Raw genomic sequence first — 22,743 nt, forward strand, 5'->3', positions numbered from 1 at the left:
CATCATCATAAACGGTGAAAATGAAGTTGTCAAGGATTTCATTTTACTTGGATCTAAAATCAACACCATTGGAAGCAGCAGTCAAGAAATCAAACGACGTATTGCACTGGGAAAATCTGCTGCAAAAAACCTCTAAAGTGTTAAAAGAGCAAAGATGTCACTTTGAGGACTAAGGTACACCTGACCCAAGCCATAGTATATTCAGTTGCCTCATATGCATGCAAAAGCTTGACAATGAATAAGGAAGACCAAAGAAGAACTGATGCATCTGAATTATGGTGCTGGCGAAGAAACTGAATATACCATGGACTGTCAGAAGGATGGACAAATCTGTCTTGGAAGAAGGACAACCAGAATGCTCCATAGAAGGGAGGATGACGAGATTTCATCTCACGTGCTTTGGACATGTTATCAGGAGGGACCAGTCCCTGGAGAAGGACATCATGCTTGGTAAAGTAGAGGGCCACTGAAAAAGAGGAAGATCCTCAACGAGATGGACTGACACAGTGGCTGCAACAATGAGCTCAAGCATAGCAATGATTGTGAGGATGGTGCAGGAGCAGGAAGTGTTTCATTCTGTTGTACATGGGGTAGCTATGATTCGGAACTGACTCAACAGAACCTAAGAACAACAACAACAACCCAAACATCCACTCATCCATCCATCCATCCATCCGTCCATCCATCCATCCATCCGTCAATCCTTCCATCCACTCACCCACACATTCATCCATCCACTTACTAATGCTCATGCTTATTCGATGCCTGGCCACATGCTAAACACCAGGAACATGGATATGAATAAGACTAAAGTAAATCTCTCAGACTGGAAGGCAAGAGGTTCTACACAGGTACTCTGGGGTGAGAGGGGTTGGCTGGTGCATCATGGAGCTCCCTGCTCCTCCTTCATACAAAGCAGCTCTCCTTCCATCCACTTAACGTTATCAGGCTTCCACATAAGAGTTAGTAGGAGCATGCTCCACTGCCAAGAAGTTTTTAAACAACTGCATTAAAACATAACTGGAAAAATATAAGTGACCACCCACAGGCCCTTAATGATTCTATAAATATAAGATGAAAGTAATTTATTCTGCTATTGAAATACATCCTGCCACTTAAATAAATTCACTAAAATTAACTCACACGTTCCTCTGAATATCCAAATTCCAAAAGTTTACTGCCTTGTCATCATTCACTAAGGTTTTTTTCTCTAGCTTGATGAACCATTTATACATTGGCTGGAAAACGCACTGAACTGTTTTACAAATCACTTTCCCGTTTTTGTAGAAGACATGGTGAACTGGCTGACATCACAGAACCAAGCCATGGCAGAACTAGGCATTCCACTTGAACTCATGCCAACCTCTCATTTCCTTCCTAGAACCATCACTGGTCCCACCCTCTTCACTTTCTCTTCTCTTCCTTCACCAGCCTACAGTTGGCTTTTGGGTCATTTTCCACCAAGGACCCCGGTTTTGGTCACACCAGCAGAGTCCCTGTGTTTGCCGGATGAGTAGGAAGCAGTAGAGTTGTGTTGAGAGCAGATGCTCGGGGGCTGGCTTGGCCCACACATCAGCTTGGGATTAGCTAGCACACCATAGTTTGCACAATCACGGCTCATAAACTGACCATTTACTACAATGTGGACTTACCAGGAAGTTCATGAATAATTGAAATATAAACTGTTAAATCCATGAATGCTGCAAATGATCATCAGCTGTCCCACCAGGGGAATGAGATAATATTATGGAGGGCTGTATGAAGGAAATGTCATCTACCCATTGCTCTGCACAGTAAAGATTTTACAGCAGCAGAGAGGCAACTCAGCTCCTTCAATACCATGGGCTCATGGGGAAGTCCCGTGAGGGATGGAGGCTGATGACCTGCCAACTGTCCCTACTCCAGCCACCCCTCCCTGGATGCTGACCTGAGCCCAGTGACACAGGGTCAGGGGACAGCAGAAGCTGAATTACCCTAAATCCTCTCAGCAATCAATGGTATTTGTTGTTCTTAGTTGCTGTCAAGTCAGCTCCGACTCATGGCGACCTTATGTGTAACAGAACGAAACGTTGGCATGTCCTGCTTCATCTCCATGGTCTTTTATATGTTTGAGCCTATTGCTGCAGCTATTGTGTCAATCCATCTCATTGAGAGTTTCCCTCATTTCTGCTGACCCTCTGCTTTACCAAACATGATGTCCTTCTCTAGTGACTGGTCTTTCCTCATGGCGTGTACAAAGTAAGCAAGCCGAAGTCTCACCATCCTGGCTTCTAAGGAAAGTTTAAAGCTGTTTAATTCATGACAAGGCTCAGGAGGTGAAAGAAAATGGATGGATGCCTTTTGCCCAGAGATGTCTGAACTTGGGAAGAAGCTGAGAAACTCAAGGTCAAGGACCATGTGGGTTAGCGCAGTGGGCCCTCCAGCTAGCCCAGTCTCAGAATGTTTGCTTTTGCCAAAAAATTCAACAGCTCAGAGCATCTGGCTTGTTGCTCTCTGGCTGGCCCCTGCCTCCCTTAATAATAATAGCAACAACAATAACAACAACATCCCAGGAATCCGTGTGGAGGCTCTCTGGGCCCATCACAGGCTAAATTCAGGACCACCCTAGCTCCACTCGGCCTGGAGGATTTCCAGAGGGCGGGAGCCCTTTGCCCACTGTCCCCACCAAAGAGACCGACCGCCAGTTAGAGCATTCATCTTTTATCCCTTCTGAAATAAATTTCCCCATCCCCTCAGACATCCGTTCTCAAAGTGCCATCTACACACCAGCAGCGCTGCCTGGGAACTTGTTAGAAATGCAAATTCTTGAGCCCCACCTTGTTGTTAGCTGACTTCCAGCTGTCTCAGACTCAGGGTGACCTTGTGTATAACAGATGAGGAAACTGGGGCTCAGAGAGGTGAAGTAGCCTGCTCAGGGTTGCACAGCTGGTCAGTGCAAGGGCTGAGGCTTGCACCAAGGCCTAAGTGGTAAGTGCATGCCCTTTCCACTCTCTGGGTGCCCTGGGCTGTGCTACAATCTCCGCTTTAGGAGAGATTCACTCCTCACTAGGCTCCCTGAGAGCAGGGACTGGGTGTGGCTGGTCCTGTGGGACATCCTCCTAGTAGCTCCAATTTTAATTGCCCAGGGCTTCTCATCCTGCCTCAGACCTTGGCAGGATTCTCAAAAATAAATTGGGCTGAAGCCACATTAAGTTGCACCCTCAGACCAGCCATTTGGTACATGCTTGCTGCTTGTTATTTGATTGCCTGACACACACTTATTACACCCTATCTTTCCACAGACAAAATGAGGGGCTTATAAGAAGGCATTTACAACAAGCAGAATAGAATCTGAATTGAAAGGGTGAATGAGAATTGAGGAAAAATGAAGGAAGAAATATGACAACCATGGGGATTGACATTGCTGCTGTGATTAATGGTAAAATGTGTCAGGAGCTTCCCTACAGCCAGGGCAAAAAAGGGAAACAGGATGCACACCCCCTGCACCTCTATACTTGTGTCTACACAGGCCTCGATGCCCATAGATCAGGCTACTCTCTAGCTTTGTGAGCACCAGAGCAAATTCTTTACACAGGTTGAACCCAACCCAGAAATCTGGGAGGCCCTTTCCCATCTTCCCCCTTTCTCCATACATACAATCATTTATCAAGTTCAGCTGATTTAGTCCTAACTAATCCTCAAATCTCATCCCTCCCCTAAGATTGCCCTAGTTCCCACCTTACCGATGCTCCTGAATGACCTTCTAGTCTGGAGAATACGTCTCATGGTGGTGCCTGTCTGTACCAACTGGGGCCTGGAACTAGTGAATAGATTCTGAGACACAAAAAGGGTCCTTTTCACATCATTACGGAAACATTCATTTTTCATGATTAGCTGTTTCACTTTAATAGGTTTGTTCTTTGCTGGATACACAAGAGAGTCTTTGCACCATCAATTATAGCAGTTCAGTGTGAAACAATATTAACAGAATATCATATGTCTTGTGATGATACAGGAAAACTGATTTTGAAACCCAGGACTCGTGTTCAGTGACGGGACCTAAGGGAACTAAGAGAGCCTTTCTTCACATAAGTAATAAGTGCAAAGCCCCACGGGACTCCTCTTCAGTTCAAAATCTGCAAGTTTTAGCAGCTGCTGACAGGAAATGGGTGATATTTACCCAGACTGTCTTTGATGATGACTCATATTATCAGTGCCTTTGGTACCTCTGATTACCTATGTTTCAATATTAGTGCCACTTTAGTACTTCCGATCCTGCAATGAGTTTTGCAGTTGAAGCATATAATTCTTAGTTACTGAATTCAACTTAGAAACAAATCTTTATTCAATTTTTATAGTATATATATGTATATATATTTGTACAAACTAACTAGCAAATCAAAGTGAATATTAAACAACGGGGAAAATGCCGTGTGCACTTTTGTTCTCCTGGACCAGCATCTCATCAACTTTGCCTTCCCAAAAACCAAAGCCGGTGCCCAGTTCTGACTCATGGTGTACCCATGTGTTAGAGAGTAGAACTGCTCCATAGGGTTCTTTTGGAAGTCCCTGGGTGGTACAAAGGGTTAAGTGCTTGACTACTAGCCGAAAAGTTTGGGGTTCAAACCCACCCAGAGGTGCCTCAGAAGACAGCCTGGCAATCTGCTTCTGAAAGGTCATAGCCTTGAAAATCCTATGGAGCACAGTTCTAATCTGCATACATGGGGTCACCATGAGTTGGGATTGATTCAATGGCAACTAATAACAACAATCTTTATGGAAGCAGTCGCCAGGCCTTTCTTCTAAGGTACCATTGTTGTTGCTGTTAGGTGCCGTCGAGTTGGTTCCAACTCATAGCGACCCTATGTACAACAGAACAAAACACTGCCTGGTCCTGTACCATCCTCATAATTGCTGTTATGCTTGAGCCCACTGTTGCAGCCACTGTGTCAATCCATCTTGTTGAGGGGCTTCCTCTTTTTCGCTGACCCTCTACTTTACCAAACATCATGTCCTTCTCTGGGGACTAGTCCCTCCGGATAACACGTCCAAAGTACGTGAGATGAAGTCTCACCACCTTGCTTCTAAGGAGCATTCTGGCTGTACTTCTTCCAACACAGACTTGTTCGTTTTCTGGCAGTCCATGGGATATTCAATATTCTTTGCCAACACCACAGTTCAAAGACGTTAATTCTTCTTTGGTCTTCCTTATTCATTGTCCAGCTTTTGCACGCATATGAAGAGATTGAAAACATCATGGCTTGGGTCAGGCGCACCTTAGTATTCAAGGTGACATCTTTGCTTTTTAACACTTTAAAGAGGTCTTTTGCAGCAGATTTGCCCAATGCAATGCACCATTTAATTTTTCTTGACTGCTGCTTCCATGGGCATTGATCGTGGATCCAAGTAAAATGAAATCCTTGACAACTTCAATATTTTCTCCATTTATCATGATGTTGCTTATTGGTCCAGTTGTGAGGATTTTTGTTTTCTTTATGATGAGGTGTAATCCATACTAAAGGCTGTGGTCTTTGATCTTCATCAGTAAGTGCTTCAAGTCCTCTTCACTTTCAGCAAGCAAGGTTATGTCATCTGTATAACGCAGGTTATTAATGAGTCTTCCTCCAATCCTGATGCCCCATTCTTCTTCATATAGTCCAGCTTCTCCGATTATCTGCTCAGCATATAGACTGAATAAGTACAGTGAAAGGATACAACCCTGATGCACACCTTTTCTGACTTTAAACCATGCAGTATCCCCTTGTTCTGTTCAAATGACTGCCTCTTGGTCTATGTACAGGTTCCTCATGAGCACAAGTAAGTGTTCTGGAATTCCCTTTCTTTGAAATGTTATCCATAATTTCTTATGATCCACACAGTCGAATGCCTTAGCATAGTCAATAAAACACAGGTAAACATTTTTCCGGTATTCTCTGCTTTCAGCCAGGATCCATTTGATGTCAGCAGTGATATCCCTCGTTTTATGTCCTCTTCTGAATCTGGCTTGAATTTCTGGCAGTTTCCTGTCAATGCACTGCTGCAACCGCTTTTGAATGATCTTCAGCAAAATTTTACTTGTATGTGATATGAATGACATTGTTCGATAATTTCTGCATTCGATTAGATCACCTTTCTTTGGAATAGGCACAAATACGGATCTCTTCCAGTCGGTTGGCCAGGTAGCTGTCTTCCAGATTTCTTGCCATAAACGAGTGAGCACTTCCACTGAGCACTTCCAGTGCTGCATCTGGTTGCTGAAACATCCCAATTGGTATTCCATCAGTTCCTGGAGCCTTTTTTTCCGCCAACGCCTTCCGTACAGGTTGGGCCTCTTCCTTTAGTACCATTGGTTCCTGATCAGATGCTACCAATTTCTGAATGTTGACTAATTCTTTTTGGTATAGTGACTCTGTGTATTCCTTCCATCTTCTTTTGATGCTTCCTGCGTCATTTAATATTTTCCCTGTAGAATCCTTCAATATTGCAATTTGAAGCTTGGATTTTTCTTCCGAGCATGTTCTTCCCTTTTGGTTTTCTTGGGTGGGTTCAAACTGCCAACCTTTAGGTTAGCAGTCAAACCGTGTGTGCCACCCAGGGATCTTTTGCCATCCCACTGCTCTTTTAATAAGGCACTTGTGTACAGCTGGGCCTTTCATTCTTGCACGCTAAAAACAAAAATCCTACTGCAGAAGAAACACTGGATGTGCTAAGACTGATGTTGCAATGATAGATTTTTTTTGAATCATTTTTTTGTTAAACCAGATAACTGAGCTTCAGCCACCACTACGGTTATAGTCTTTAGTTCAGTGTTTTTATTTAACGCCCAATATACTTTGCATTTTAAAAGAACTTAAAGGACACACTACAGGTTTCTGAATATACAAATTCAGTTAGAAATTACATACTGTCTGGAAATTTGATAGTCATGTTGTTTTACATAATTGGATTTCATGCTTGGTAGATAGGCCAGGCTACTGGCATTGCACAGGTGTAACTGATCACCCCACTCCGTTGCAAGGACAACGTGGATCCTCACTGTTCACAGTGTTGAGGACATACTGTGTATGCACAGCAGCTACATGTACTATAATCGTCCAAATTACACCACTGGGATCCCTGTCGATATTTTAAAGTACTGGAAATGCCTTATCTGTTTATGGGAAGATTTTGAAAAGGTTTAAATTTATTTCATGAGCAAGCCTTTAAATTTCATTTAACTCCACACCTGAAATTTCCGTAACAGACTAAAACCCTTTACCAAGGCTGCTATTTGACTTAAAATGTGCCTACTTTGACTTTCACCATTTCTAAAATTTAATTCTTTGAACTGCAGCTATAAAACCCTCTGCTCCTAAGAAGTCCAAGAGGGTACTCCATATTATGTTCTGTATTATTTTATTTTCTATAAAATTTTAGGTTAAATATGCATAAAACAAATGATATGTAAAAAAAATGAATACTTTATATACAAAAATTAAGAGTGCCTATTAATTCAAAGGCCCCATTATAACAGTCAAAAGGTAACCCACAGAGAGCGAGAAGACTTTTGCACTAATGTATCCAACAAGGTCTGCACGGTCAGCGATGACGTCAGGAGGACAACCATCTTTCCAAATCATCCTGGGCACAGTTCCAGGTGGGCCTGAGTTTCAGGGTAGCTAATGCGGAATAGTTCTTGGCAGGAAAATGGTGGTGTCCTTACATATTCCTATTTGTAGGAAAATAGCCTCCCCCATGCACTTGGCTTTGGGATGCTGTGGGTAACGGTCCTGGGATCACACCTTCTTCAGCAGGACTTCTAGAAACAGAAACCATTTTGCCCTCCACCAACCCAAGGCTGAGTCCTTAGACTCTCCCCTTTCGCACACACACTTCCTGGTGATCTTATCCAGCTCCAAGGACTGAACAGCAACTGTATGCTGACAGTTCCAAATTCACATTCCCAGCTTCAGGCTCTCCCCTGAATTCCAGTCGCATAGATCCATCCAACTGTCTGCCCTGTAGTTACTTTCGGACATCCACAGGGCATCTCAGACGAACATGTCCAAACCAAGCCTGCCCACAATCTTCCCCATCTCAGTAAGTGGTGGTTCAGTCCGGCCGCGTCCTCAGTCTCCAAACCTTGTTATCTCTAACTCCTCTTCTTCTCATCCACCCACATCCAACTAATCTGCAAATCCTGACAACTTCACCTTCAAATCTCACCCTATCTCACCACCTCCACCACTGACCCCCTCACCCAACGCACCACCATCACTTGCCTGGACCACTGTCCTAGCCTCCTAACTGGCCTCCTCGCCTTCCCCCCTCCTCCTACAGCCTCTTCTGCCACAGCCAGGTGATCAGGTCCCTTCTCAGCTCAAAACTCTCCAATGACCCGCCATCTCCTTGAGTAGAAGCCGAAGTCCTACCATGGACTCCATGGCCCAATGTCACTTGACTCCTGCCACCCCTCCTGCTTTTCTTCTCCTCCTCTCCAGCCACCCTGGCCTTCCTGCTGTTGCTGGAACAAGCCAAGCCTGCACCCACTTCAGAATCCCTCTGCCTGGAACTCTGTTGCTCCAGACACCTGCATGGCTCCCTATCTCCCTTCTGGTAACTACCATATCACATGGACTCTGAGGGAGACCCAAGCTCATTCTGAGCCTCTGCCAGGCAGCGATTCCTGTCAGCCTTCTGGCAGCCACTGTGAGCGCAGCAGGACAAGCCCTGACTGGCTTCTCTGTGGATCAACAGATGCAACACACATCTTTCCTCCTCCCTCTTCCTGCTCTGCTACAGGCTCAGTCTCCCCTGGGGCCCCAAAGTCCCTCCTTCCTTGGATCTGTCCCCAGAGGCCAGAGTGAGGAAGGGCACCCCCATCTCCCAGGGAGCTGCCATCTGCTGGCTGACGGCGACACTGTGAAGCATCTGTTCTTGGAGCCTGGGTCCTGGTGGAATCCGTGGCGGTCCTGCCCAGCCAGGTGGGGAAGGCTCCCCATCCTGGCCTTCCCGAGGATCCAGGCCAGTGCTGCTTCTTCTCCTTGAGCGCCTGGGGCAGGCCCACCGAAAGCTGGAAAATGGTTCACAGACCTGGTACTGAGTGGCAGAACTGACTACCCTCTTGCAGCCACTTGATCAAGGACCTTGGGGCTTCCCTGGGTCAAGGGGTTCCCCGCCTCCCCCTCCCCAGTCCCTACCGCCTCCTCAGTCTTCTCATCAGCAAATGGTTGAAGGAGGGAGGCAGTAACGAAGCCTGCTGGAGCTGTCTCTGGGGGGCAAAGATGGGCCAAAATGCCTGGAAGGTGAGCTGGGGAGGGGAAGAGGACGCTGTGCGTGGACAGTGCCTGGGAGGTGCCTGTGAAGCTGATTAAGATGGACTCCCCGGGTAGCACAAATGGTTAAGTGCTCAACTACTAACGAAAAGGTTGGCAGGGGAAGACAGGCCTGGCAATCTGCGTCTGAACGGTCACAGCCTTGAAAACTCTACGGAGTGCAGTTCTACTCTGCAACAACACACGGGGTCGCCATTAGTCAATTTGAGAGCAATGGGTCTGGGTTAGGTTTTGGAGTCTGGAGAGACGAGTGGACGATTCTGATTGACCCAGGTGTGCGGATGACACTGTGTCCGGTGCTGTGGAGGCTGGGCTGACTTGTGCCTGAAGTGGGGTTGTACCCTCCTCCCTGCTGCGCTGCGGTGATGTTACCAGTTTACTCTCTTGGGGGGGGTCTCGTGAGCTCTGACAGCTAGGGGTGGGGTCTTGCTTGGGAAGCTTTTAGGCTTTTCCTTCTGGGGACTTTTCTGGTTGCCCTTCTAAATTGGCATGGGGCAGGGGTGTGGACAACCACCTGTCAGCTGGTACTATGGAGGCTTGCACCTCCTCCGGGCTGTCTCTGGTTGCACGTGACACCACGGCGGGTGCCGAGTAAGGAAGCATCAGGCCTATTCTAACAAGGGGTCCCCTAGCCACCTGCCCCAGACTCTGCCTGCACCCCCTTCACCTCTCCCTGGCCAACCATGCCCCATCACTCTCCTTCCCCTGTACAAATGAGGATGGCCCACCCATTTGCAATGGATAAAACAGTTTCCAAAAAGTAACCCACCTTCCATGCTGCTAAAGATCTGAACTGGTTCAGTTCCTCCCCATGAGTCCCCAAGCGACACAAGGCTCGGGGAGCAGGAGGGAGATACAGGTCCTACTTCCTAGGGACTGTGCTCACTTAGCTTGCAGAACTGCACCTTTAGGGGTTGCTGAATGGACTCCTGGAGAGGAAAGAGGGTGGTCACAAGCCCACGGGAAAAGAACCTGGCTCCTTCAGGTCCCACCAGGCGGTCAGCTTCCCTGATCCTGGAGATGGTGTCATTGTGGATGGAACTTTTGTGTTAAAGCAGGTCTAGAGGGTCCCATCCTTGTCTCCCCCAGGGACCCCTTTTACTATACGTATTTTTTCTCCCATGAGTCCCATGTTCTGACAGAGTCCACTGGTCAAAGAAACTGCAAATGATTAACAATTTATTTTCCATTTAATAAATGATTCAAAAACTTATCTAAAGATAAGCACTCTAAAAGCACTCTAAAGAGAGTGCTCAGAAATCTGACACCCTGATTGCTAAAATCAACTTTGCCACTTCCTGGCTGTGTGACTTTGGGCAAAGCACTTCCCCTCTCTGAACCTCAGCGTCCTCACGGGTAAAGCTTCAAGGATGAGGGGTATGTACCTACAGCACCCAGCATGAGGTGTCAGGTGGGTGTAGATGCTCATTCTGCTCTGCTCTCCGAGGGGATGGGAGAAAGGAAGGGAATATCACTGCCGCAGACCGGAAATCCCTGGACTGGGATCCAGACTCTCCAGGTGGCTACTTCCAGGCCCCTCCTGACATTGCTCAGCCTTCCCTGGTGTGAACCCTGGGCTGGCCTGACACTCCCTCCCAGTCCCCATAGAAACCAGCCTGAGAGCTCTCTCCTGCGCAAGTGTGGGTAGGATGTGATCTCCCCGGCCTGGTGTGGAAGTCTCCTCAGAGTGGCAGGTTGATTGGGGAACTGTGATTTCACACCAGAAAATTCGAGAAGAATCTCAGGCCTGAGATCTATGCTTTCTAAAACGACATATGCAAAGGAGCCCTGGTAGCACAATGATTAAGCGCTTGGCTGCTAACCGAAAGGTTGGTGGTTTGAACCCACCAGCGGCTCCGCAGGAAAAAGACCTGGCAATCTGCTCCCGTAAAGATTACAGCCTAGAAAACCCTATGGGACAGTTCTCTCTCTGTCGCATGGGGTCACCTAAAAATACATGTGTGTGCATGAGTCTACGGTCACGTCGTGGGTGTGTCCGTGTGTACCATGTCCTCGTGGGGATGAAGGCTGACAAGTCACCTCTCACGCTGCTTCCAGGGAGGTCTTCCTTAAAGGCAAAATGGATCACGTCACTCTCTGGCTGAACACCCCTCTGTAGCTCCCCAGTGCCCTCAGGAATATGTCCCAGCTTCTTACAATAACCTCCACACCCAGGGGCCCTGTCCACCTTTCTAGTGAACTGGTATAACGTAGGTGCTTAATAAATGCATGCTGAATGTACACTTCCTATAGGGCTGACCCTGGTGGCACTTCAAGCTGTAGGGGGTTGCTGACCACCCTCTTGGCCCCAGAAGCCCCCCTGACCCCTCTCTCCTCCTACTGGGCCTAGTGACTCTCTCTGGGAAGAAGGGTGAGGCCTTGCAGGAGGTGGGGAGGTGGGAGATGGGACTCCTGGGCCGGGGGCATCATGAACTCTTGCATTACATAGGATTTTCCATGGTCAGTTTTGGTATTTGGTGGACAATGTGTAAGGAGACTGGAGAGGGGCCAGCTGATCTGGCCATCTGTCAGGCAGACATTTCCGCATGTGGACGCCTTCTGGGCACTTGGGCTTTCAGGTGTGGCTCACATCCATCAAACACCTGTGTGTACCAAGTAGCCATTACCAACATTACTGCAACAGCTCCCCTGAGGTGGGTAACATCATCTCCATTTTGCAGATAACAAAACTGAGGCTCAGGGAGATAACCTGCTTAAGGTCACAGAGATGAGATAGAGGGAGAGCTGTGCAGGGAGGGACTCTGCCATCCCCAGAGCCCCTTGGTTACTGCCAGGATCACCCCATGGAGATCTGCTACCCCTGGTGCTCTGGCTATTCCAAACACCTCCCTGCTTTTTGGACACCCTAGGCCTTTCACACTGCCAGGCTGTTCCCTCTCTCTGACATTCCATTCCTTCCCTCTCCACCTGGCAAAATACTATTTAGCTGTCAACACCCAGCTCAAGAAACCCCTTTAGTGAAGTCCTCCTTGACTACTGGAGACATAACAGTCACTCTGGCTATGCTTCCACAGCCCATGGACATCTTTCCAAGACAGCTCTGGTCCTAAACCGTTCTAGGCTATTAGCTCCTTGACAGCAGGAGGGCTAGTGTGGCCTCTGCATACTTACTCAGGGCTGGGTACGGGAGGGGACAATTCAAAAGAATGTGAAAAGTGTAGAATAAGCCAACCTCGGCCTTATTCTAATGCATGGCTTCTGTGTTTAGGCTGCTTTTTAATGATGTTCAGCTTCCTGAGACAAAGGATGCCATGCTCCCCAAACATCCTATCACCCTTGGTGACAACGATGTTGATGTTAACCAGGGGTACCATACCCTGCAGGTCCCCCGGTGGGGCAAACTGCACTCGACGCCTACTAACCTAAAGGTTGGCAGTTTGAACTTACCCAGCAGTGCCATGGAAGAAAGCCCTGGTGATCTGATTCTGTGAAGATTACAGCCAAGAAAACCCTATGGAGCAGTTCTACTCTGTCACGCATGGGGTCGCCATGAGTCAGAAATGACTTGATGACAATGGGCTTTTTTTTTTTTACCATTCCTTGCATTGGCAACCCAACTGGCACTTTTCCCACACCCTCCCACTATATCCTCCCAGCGTCCCTGATGTGCATTCATTTATTCAAATATTTACAAAGCACCACCAATGTAGTAAATAAAACCCTTGGAAAGCACAAGGAGGGCTTTGGGGATCCTAAACCTGCACCTGGATTTTCAAGCTTGGTGTCTGTTTCCTCCTCCCCTTCCCACTACATGATAGCAGCATGAGGACCCATGGGAAAATCACTTCCTGGCGGCATGAGACCCTCGCTGGGGTGGGGCTTTGTTAGCGTCATGAAGACAAAGGAGCTCGATGCTGGTGTCCAAAAGAGCCAGTGCCCATCCTGGGTCTCAGTTTCTCCACGTGTGACCTCAGCTGCTGTAAGATACACACTGGATGAGTCTGGCACAGATGAGCTGGGACTGGTTTGTTGGGGAGAGGAGCCCCTGAGCAGGGACTTCTAGGGATGGGGGGCCACGCCCTGAGAGGCTATGTCTCCCCCTGCCGGCTTCTCTCTGAGCCCAGCTTCTGAGGCTCGCTCCTGTGATGACTCATCTCCGACTGGATTGGGGAACTCTAAGGTGGCGGACGACACTCCATGCTTTGAAGTGGCTGAATGGTGGGTGGCAAGTCCATGTCACTCCTGCTCCCCCGACGTCCCTCCACTCTGGGCCCCACTGTGACACAGACCTGGGTGATGAGTCTGTGGTTGGGGTGGGGTTTGGGGTAGGGGAAGCCTGATGACGCAGCAGTGCGAGGGGAGACCCAGCATACAGACTCACGACAGCGCAGACGGATGCCCAGCAGAGGGTCCAGCCTCGCCGGTGGCACAGACAGGGGCGGGGCTCAGGAGTGGGCTAGCCTTGTGGAAGGGGTAACCTGATGCCCATGTCGAAGGAGTGCCTGCTCAACACCACGCCCATCTCGTGCTGGCATCTCACTGGATCCTCAAAATGAATCCCTATTTTACAGATGACAACACTGAGACCCAGAAGCATGAAGGGGCATGCTTGTGTTCTGGGGAGATCCAGTCCCCAGTGAGGTAGTGAGGTCCCTGTCCCCAGAGTGCACTTCGGAAGGCTGTACGAGGGCAGGGACATCGTAAGGCTTTTCCTTTTCTGGAAGGTCTCCTGGGTGTCTGTGTGGAAGGTGAGCCAGGTGTGCGGTGGGGGGCAGGAAGCAGTGAGGAGGCTGTGGTGGGAGAGGATGAGGTCTACATTAAGGCAGTTGTGACGGGCGGAGGAGAGAGGAGAGGCCGCATTGCTGCTCAGCAAGCATTTACTAAAGGTCCCTGCGTACCAGGTTTGGGTGCTGGGACAGAGCAGTGAGCAAAACGTTCTCAGTCCCTGTCCTCCTGGAGCTTTACTGTTAGATGGGAGATACATATGTAAATGGTACAGTGTATTAGGTAGCAGTAAGGGAAGGAATGGAGTCCCTGGGTGGCACAACGGTTAAGTGCTCAGTAACTAGCTGAAAGGTTGACAGTTCGAACCCACCCAGAGGAACCTCGGAAGACAGGCCTGGTGATCTGCTTTTGAAAGGTCCCAGCCTTGAAAACCCTATGGAGCACAGTTCTCCTCGGAACAGATGGGGTCACCATGAGTCAGAATGGACTCCATGGCAACTAACCACAACAAAAGGCAGGAATAAGGCAGTGTGTTTAGGTGAAGTTTGCACACTGAGATGCAGGGGCTGTGGACGGGGATATAGCAGCCCTGGTGGCACAGTGGTTAAAGTGCTCAGCTGCTAACCAAAAGGTTGGCTGTTTGAATCCACCAGCCGCTCCGCGGGAGAAAGATGTGGCAGTCTGCTTCCGTAAAGATTACAGCCTCAGAAATCCTACGGGGCAGTTCTATTCTGTCTATAGGGTTGTTATGAGTCAGAATCAACTCAGCCACAATGGGTTTGGTCTTTCTGGGTTTGGATGGCCTTAGTGAGGAGGCGATGTGTAAGCAAACACCTGAACAAGGGGGCGAGCTGGACAAACACCTGAGAGGAGCGTTCCAGGCAGAGGAGACACCAAGCGCAAAGGCCTCTGGGCAGGGACATGCTGGGTGAGTTTGAGGAACAGCGTGAGCTATGGAACGGATATTTAAGAAGCGGGACAGATGGATCGGTTGTAGAGGGTGAGGAAGAGGGAGGAGTTGAGCATGATTCGCTGGTTGAGAGGCCCTTCCTAAGATGGGGGAGCTTGCAACTTCCAGTCTATGAAGCCCCAGGCAACCACTGGTGCCTAGTACAGTGCCTGGCACACAGCAAGTGCCCAGTGACTACTTACTGAATGAATGAATGATGTCACCTCACAGAGGGTCGATGAACCCTGGGTGTGAATGAGATTGTCCAGACCTAGAGGCAGTCAGGAATCCCAGGGACTTTGGTTGTACACACTGATCTCAAAAGGGTTGTGTCCACCTCCCCAAGGCAGGGGCTAACTCCCAGGGCTGCAGGTGGGGGAACCCAGGTGGCATAACTTCCTTCTCCTCCACAGGAAGATCACCCAGCTGGTGACTCCCTCAATGGAGAAGAACATTCCCTAGAAAGTGCTCAAACAAATGTCATTAAGCGTTTGTCATGTGATTAAATGAAGGAATGAATGAATTTGGGAGTAAGGGAGAAACAAAGAGAGAGAATAGTGGCAAAGACGTGGGCAGGAGGCACTGAGGTGTGCAAGCAGGTAACGTGGCCTGATATTAGAAAAGGTGCATAGCAGCCTCTGCAGCAAGGAGGCCATCTGTCTCCATGCAATGTCTGGCCACATGTATGCTCCTCTAGGGTTTGTCAGGATGCGCCTGGAGGTTTCTGGGTCTCCATGTTGCCTTAATTTACCTGGAGTAGCCTTCTACAGGGGACAGTGGTGGTTCAGTGGCAGAATTCTCTCCTTCCATGCAGGAGACCTGGGTTCGATTCCTGGCCAATGTACGTCATGCACAGTCACCATCTATCTGTCAGTGGAAGCTTGTGTGTTGCTATGATGCTAAACAGGTTTCAGAAGAGCTTCAAGACTAAGACTAGGAAGAAAGGCCTGGTGATATACTTCCAAAAATCAGCCAAAGAAAACCCTATATGGATCACAATAGTCTGATCTGCGACCAATCATGGGGATGCTTCAGGACTAGGCAGCGTTTTGTTTCATTGTGCGTGGGGTCGCCATGAGTTGGGGGCCGACTCAACAGCAGCTAACAACAACAGGATCAATTGCCACCCCCTTTCCCACCACGCCATGGTCCAATTTCTGGGGCTTGACATAATGTCTAACTGTGTACGCTGGTTCATCTGCAAACCGGTAGGTGGGTTCTGACCTTGTGCGTACGGGAGCTTCATTCAGGGTTCAGAACACCAAAGGGGTGCAGACAAGCATTATTTTTATCAGTGAAACATGGGAGGTAACCCCAGAGTCAAATCAGCCAAAGACAGGCTGGGAAAATTACACCTCACACTTACAGTGGAATATTATATAGCCATTAAATCATGTTTTCAAAGAAAGCTAAAAATATAGGTAAAGACTTTTAACATAATGTTAAGAAAAAAAAGCAAGTTATAGAACTGTGCAGACAGTATGATCCTTATTTGCAAAAGAAAAAACCCTACAGAATATATACCTGAGCATACATAGAAAAAAAAAGGGGAAATAGACTAAAATGTTTAGTCACCATGTGTTCTCTGGGCAATGGTGGGATTAAAGAGGATTTTTATGTTCTTTATATTTTTTATGATTTTCTAAATTTCCTACGATAAACATGTATTACTTTCATCACCTCGAAATCAATATAATGAAGTTTTAAAAAATATTTTGTGCTAACAAAATGAAAAGTAATCAGGTGAATAAATCAATGATAGTTAACTCACTGAAAGCTTTTTTTAAAAAATCTAATTGCCTTTGAACAATTTATGATGAGATTTTAAAAAAATTAACTTGTCTTTGAACTCACTGATAAGAAGCTTTATTAAAATATTACATGAATGATCTTCATTGCTTTTTAACCCTCATCAAATTATCCCTGGCACTTGAGTAAGTCCTATCTGCCAACTTTTTGAGGGAATGTTTCTGTCTTTGAGCCTTAATGTTTCATTCTCAGGCAATCTATACACTTGGCAAAAATAATAACAATAGACCTTATGTTTCTAAAACACTTAATAATTTGCAAAGCATACTAAGTGCTGGGTACCATTCTAGGCTCTGGGGATATCACACTGGACAAAATGATCAAAAATTCTTTTCCGTGGGGAGCTTATATTATATTGGAGGGCAGACAATAAGCAAATAAACAAGATGTACAGATGCCAGGAATGCTAAGTACTATGGAGAAAAATAAGGCCGAGATGAGGGGCAGGGAATAAATGGGAACTGTTCTTTTTAAATCAGTTTGATTATTGTTTGAAGAGAAAAAAAAATGAAGGTGTCTCTATAGTCCGTGGACAATTAATATCTTCCCCTTCAGTTCTCAGACATAAAAATGATTGAAGATATTCATGGAGGAATCAGTCCAAGAACTAATTACATGTCATCTAAGTGACAATGTCAAATGTGCTAATTATCAACTTTACAAACTCATATAACATTGTGATGAGTCCTGGCGGCGTTTTAAATGTTTTCCATCTAGCAAGGTCAGACCCTAACCTAACCTTTCCCGGTCTCAGTGCTCTCACCTATCAAATGGGGATGGTAATAGCACCTAAGTCAGAGGGCGATTGTCAGAATTCAAAGAGAAAGTGCTCTTGGCTGGAAAACAGCACGTGTTCGATGCGTGTTCGTAGTGGTGACAGAGTGCTAAGCAACTGGAAGAGGTGGTTTGAATTGTTCTTTGCTTCCTGTATGTGATTGCTTCAGTCCTCACAGCTGTCTCAGGAGGTGTGTAACACTTATTCCCATTTTCAAAAGGAAATTGAGCTCTGAGAGGTTAAGTCCAGAGTCACGTGCTATAAACCCAGGAAGTCCATCTCTCAACAACAACTCTATTTTGTGCTCACTTGCCAAGGGGTTCCAGAAACCCTCCTAGCTTCAGTTTCTCCCTTTAGGGGGCTGAGAGCTGATTTACACCTTCCCATCCCTCACCCTGTGTGCTGAGCTCTTCCAGGGCGAGGGCTTCAGGTAACGAGCTTCCCAAAGACAGACGATAACGCTTGTATCTCCATCACATTCCCTATCGGCTATTCTCTGAATACTGGGATCACTAGACAGAAACTTAACTGGCTTCCGACGAACTTCTTTGGAAAGAAGGGGAGGGTTATGGAAGATGTAGGGATGTGCCACACCAGTGGGTGAATGGGGGAGGGGTGGGTAGGCTATAGAGAAAGTGGAGAGAGGAGGTTTCTGTGTAGAATGTATCCTGAGGAGGCAGCCCATTCTGTCGGTCTCCCTAGGTCCCCACCAGACATCATGTGGACACTCCCCTCCCCAACTGCCCCCTGACCTGGGCAGCTGGGCCACAGGTGGCCAGGGACAAACATGGCTGTTCATAAGCTGGACCTCTGCTTTCTTCCCACCAGTGCTTCTGGCCACCTACACCCTTCAGGGCACCCCAGAGATCCATGCATCCTCCCCCGGGGCTCTAGGCCTCCCTCTGCTCTGCTTTGGGTCGGAGCACCCACTCCCCAACCCTGCTGCACAGCCCGGAGCCCACCCCTTCCTGGGCACCTTCCAGCTATGAAGTCCTAACCTCTCAATGAGCCGCTTGGCTCCATTTCCTCCCGGAGGCTCATCATTTCCGGTGCCTCTGGGCCCATTCACCTGGATGAACACACTACTCAGCAACGAATCAGGGTTGGGACTCCTCAGACCTCTCGCTGTCTCCCTGCCCTGATGGCTGTTCTCCCTTCGCTGCATGCCTGAACCATCACCACTGGAATGTCTGACCCACCTGACAGCCCCAAAGCCCATCGCTCCTCAGAGAAAGCAACTCTCCCCACGCCCCAAAGCTGGAGTGAGGGGACGTGGGCAGAGCACGGGCGATATGTGGGGCTTCTCCTCATGTCCACCTGGCGCAACAGACATAAGCCAAGAGCAAGGGGGAAAGAGTAACCCTTAAGTCAGGTACCACCTTTTCCAGCGTGGGCGGGCGGAGATGATGGGGTAGGGAGGGGAGAACTGGGCAGGGCAGGGAACAGAGCCTATGGGGAAGAGAGGGTGCCCCAGAAAGGAGAGAGATTTGCTTTGCAATTAAATGTCAACAAGGCTTTGGGCGATTGAAAGCCCTCCAGGGAGGGCAGTGCAGGGGACTGTCATGCCCCCCACCACCGCAAGGAAACTGCTCTGCTCAGCATCTACCGTGCACTAGACTCTTCATAAAACCACACCTGTAGCCAAACTGACTGAGGGCTGGCTGTGTGCCCAGCACTGTGCCTGGCCCCCCCCACAAGCCATGTCTCATTCAATCTTCCCAACTCACCTTCCCCATGTTTCAGATGGGGAAACTGAGGCTCAGAAAGGTTAGTGCCTTGCCTAGAGTCACACAGCTAAGATGTCACCCAGGCCTGCAGTGGGGCTCCAAAGCCCTTAAACATCCTGCTCACAACAGAATCCTTCCTACTTTTCAGATGAGAAAATTGAGGCACAGGGTGGTAAGTCACACGTTCAACTATAGCAGTCAGATGTTTAAGGAGAGTCTAGAAAAGGAGGGGCATCCTCCTGGCAGAAGCCCGAAGGGCTGTGTGGATCAAGACCACGGACCAAGCCCCTTGAGCCCCTCTCTCTCACGCCTTGTACTGTGTCCTTGTCTCCCCAGCCTTGGCCTGGCCACCCGCGCAGGCACCGGCGCGGCGGGATCAGGAGGGCAGCCCCAGGTCTCCCCTTTGCGCCAGCCTCCGGACCGAGGAGACCAAGGTGGTGAGAGGACAGGCCGTGCGAGTCAGCCAGCTTCCGAGGGCGCTTGGGAAGAGGCGGCTACGCCGCTTGGCACTACGCAGTCCGCTGGAGCCGCCACCCTCGGACTCAGCCTGGAGTACTTTCTACCCGGCAAGGGAAAGTCTGCTCCAAAAGGGAAGAAGGTGCGGCGAAGACGCCCCGTCTCCCACCGCTGGTGCTGAGATAGGCCGGAGCGGCAGGCACAGAGGCAGGAGCATAGCCCGGGAGAACTGCCCGTCGGAGGGTAAAACTTCCCGACTCAATGGGAAGCGGGGTAGTTTCTGGCGCCAAACTCCGCAAAGACCCGTTCCCTTTCCTTTCCCACCCCAGCCGAGAGTGCGCCCTAGTTTCCCCTTCTTGGGTGAGTTGCTCAGGGGTTCCCAACACCGAAGGCTCGGGGCCAGGTAGACTGTCTTGCGCCCCTACCCGGGGTGCATGCTTAGCTGAGACTCGCGCCCCAAGTCGGGCTGGAACCCGCGAGCCCCCTTTCCCGCAGCCCGAGGGCGAGCTCAGAGGCAGCCCCGACCCGCGCGCGTCCGGGTGGCGCGCCTCGGGGCGCGGGTGCCGGCGGCGAGGTCCGCGCGAGTCCGGAGATCCCGCTGTCTTCCGAGCGCGCTGCCGCTCCGCTCGAGGTCGCGCGGCCGTCCACCGGGCGCGCCGAGGCTCCGCGTGAAGCGCCCGGTTGTGTGCGTGCGCGGGGTCGCCGCAGAGCGCGGGGGAAGGGGCGCGACCCTCCCCCCACCCCCAGCCCTCCCTGCGCCGCCCTTGCCAGCTCCCCTTACTCGGCTTGGCTGCCTCGCTCCGCTCCGTGCGCCGCAGTGCCGGCTCCAGTTTCGACTCCAGCTCCGGTTCCTGCTCCGGCTCCCGCTCCGGTTCCGGATCAGATGCCGCTGCGCTCGGGCTCGGGCGTCGCGGGGGGCGCACCACTCAGCCTCGGCTGGGTCGGCGCGCAAGGGCGGGGCGGACGGGCGAGGCGGGGCCGGGCCGAACCCACGATCCAGCCGCGGCGGTGGCGGCGGCGGCTTCTCAGGGCCCGGCCCGGCACTGCCGCCGCCTGGCCTGGCCGCCGCCGCCTTCCCGGCTCCGTCGCCCACGCCACCGCCCGCTCGGGCCCCCCTTGGCGGCAGAGCCACTCCCAGGCCTCAGCGCCGCTGCGCCGCCGCCCGGGTCACTGCTGAAATGGGGACGCGGGCGAGGGGGGAGGGCCGAGCCGCGCCCCTCTGCGCACAGCCAGCTTGACACCCGCACAGCCAGCTTGACACCCACACAGCGGCAGGGGGGCAGGCACGGCGTGAAGGCCGAGAGATGCACAAGAGGCCAGCACGCCGGCCAGGCGTGAGCGGAGGACGACAGACAGATGGACATACAGAGGAGAGACAGGAACAGAGGACAGACACCGGCAGAAAATGGTAGACAAATGATTCATTCTGGGAAGGACAGCCAGACAGGTTGGGCAGAGGCAAGGCTGGGCACTTGGGCTGTCACAGGCAAAGAGCAAGGGGCAGAATGGAGAGCGGGATGACAGGCCGGACACAGGATGGCTGGGTTACTGGCTGTACGGAGGAACCTGGCGGGGCCTCCTGTCCCCAGTTTGCAGGAAGGTGAGTTCTGGGACATGCTGGGGGTGTCAGCCAGGCCTGGCTGGAACCTTCACCTGAGCGCCCAGCAGGCTTATTCTCCTCCCGCCCCCCGCCCCCTGCCCTCCATCCCCGCTGCCCTGCCAGATGCAAGCCCTGCCAGATGCAGCAAGCCTGCCACTACGGAGCTGGGGCAGGGGAGGGCTCCTGGCTTCTAAGACCTGCTCTGCCCCAGCCCTACTCCTGGGCCTTGGACAAGTCTCAGCCCCTCCCCCAGGCCTACAGTTATTTGTGGAATCATTTATTTAGTCCCCTCTACTTGACTAGGGGAAACCCTGGTGGCTTAGTGGTTAAGAGCTAAGGCTGCTTACCAAAAGGTCGGCAGTTGAAATCCATCAGGTGCTCCTCGGAAACTCTATGGGGCAGTTCTACTCTGTCCTATATAGAATCGGAATCAACTGGACGGCAGTGGGTTTGGTTTGGTTTTGGGTGCTTGACTGGGAACTCTATGGGGCAGTTCTACTCTGTCATATAGGGTCACTAGGAATCAGAATCTACTTGGAGGGCACACAACAACAACTTGACTAGGAGGTCTCTAAAAAAAAAAAAAAAAACCCAAACCCGTTGCCATCCAGTGGATTCGACTCATAGCAACCCTATAGGCCAGAGTAGAATTGCCCCCCACAGGGTTTCCAAGGAGAGGCTAGTGGATCGGAGCTGCTGACGTTCCGGTGAGCAGCCACGCTCTTAACCACTGGAGCACCTGGGCTCTGAGAGCTCCCTAAGTAGTGCAGGTAGCTTGCATTTGACTACTAACCTAAAGGTTGGTGGTTTGAATCCACCTAGTGATGCCATGGAAGAAAGGCCTGGTGATCTGCTTCTATAAAGATTACAGCCAAGAAAACTCTGGAGCAATACTACCCTATAACACATGGTGTTTCCATGAGTCGGAATCCACTCCATGACAATGGGTTTCGGTTGTTGTTGTTTTTTAACTTGACTGGGAGCCACATATCCCTGTGGCAGAGTGGTTAAGAGCTACGGCTACTAACCAAAAGGTTGGCAGTTCAAATCTACAAGCTGCTCCTTGGAAACCGTATGGGGGCAATTCTACTCTGGCCGATAGGGTCACTATGAGTCAGAATTGACTAGATGGCAACGTGTTTGTTGTTTTTTTGGTTTGGGAGCCCCATGAGGGCAGCCTCTGGGCTGTTGAGCTCACCACTGGTGCCCAGAGCCCAGCAGGGGTGCACTCAGTACATTTGATTAATGAATTGATGAAACTCGTTACCAACCCTCTCAATAACCCACATTTTGGTGATGAGGAAATTGGGGCTTAAAGAGGCGAAGTGACTTGTCAAAGTCAAGTTGGTAGCAGATTCAAAGCTAGGTCTGTTTCAAAACTCGAAGGCTTGTCACCAACTGGAAAGTGGTGCTCAAAAATAAAACATGGTAGTGGTAGCACTGGAGGT

At 49.9% G+C, this 22,743-nt stretch overlaps 1 protein-coding gene across 1 annotated transcript in view; it reads right to left on the reverse strand.

Annotated features, from left to right (window-relative positions):
- The window catches only part of BEAN1 (brain expressed associated with NEDD4 1), a 31,534-nt gene extending 10,475 nt beyond the window's left edge, over positions 1-21,059 (reverse strand). Inside the window, exons 1-3 of the mRNA XM_023726777.1 lie at positions 20,923-21,059; positions 20,689-20,810; positions 20,477-20,584 (exon numbers count right to left, since the gene is read on the reverse strand). Coding sequence (XP_023582545.1) covers positions 20,477-20,584; positions 20,689-20,810; positions 20,923-21,059 — 367 coding nt within the window. The remainder of the gene's footprint in view (positions 1-20,476; positions 20,585-20,688; positions 20,811-20,922) is intronic.
- Positions 21,060-22,743: the final 1,684 nt, after the last annotated feature.

Source organism: Trichechus manatus, unplaced genomic scaffold, assembly GCF_000243295.1.
Source record: "Trichechus manatus latirostris isolate Lorelei unplaced genomic scaffold, TriManLat1.0 scaffold00014, whole genome shotgun sequence".
NCBI lineage: Eukaryota > Metazoa > Chordata > Mammalia > Sirenia > Trichechidae > Trichechus > Trichechus manatus.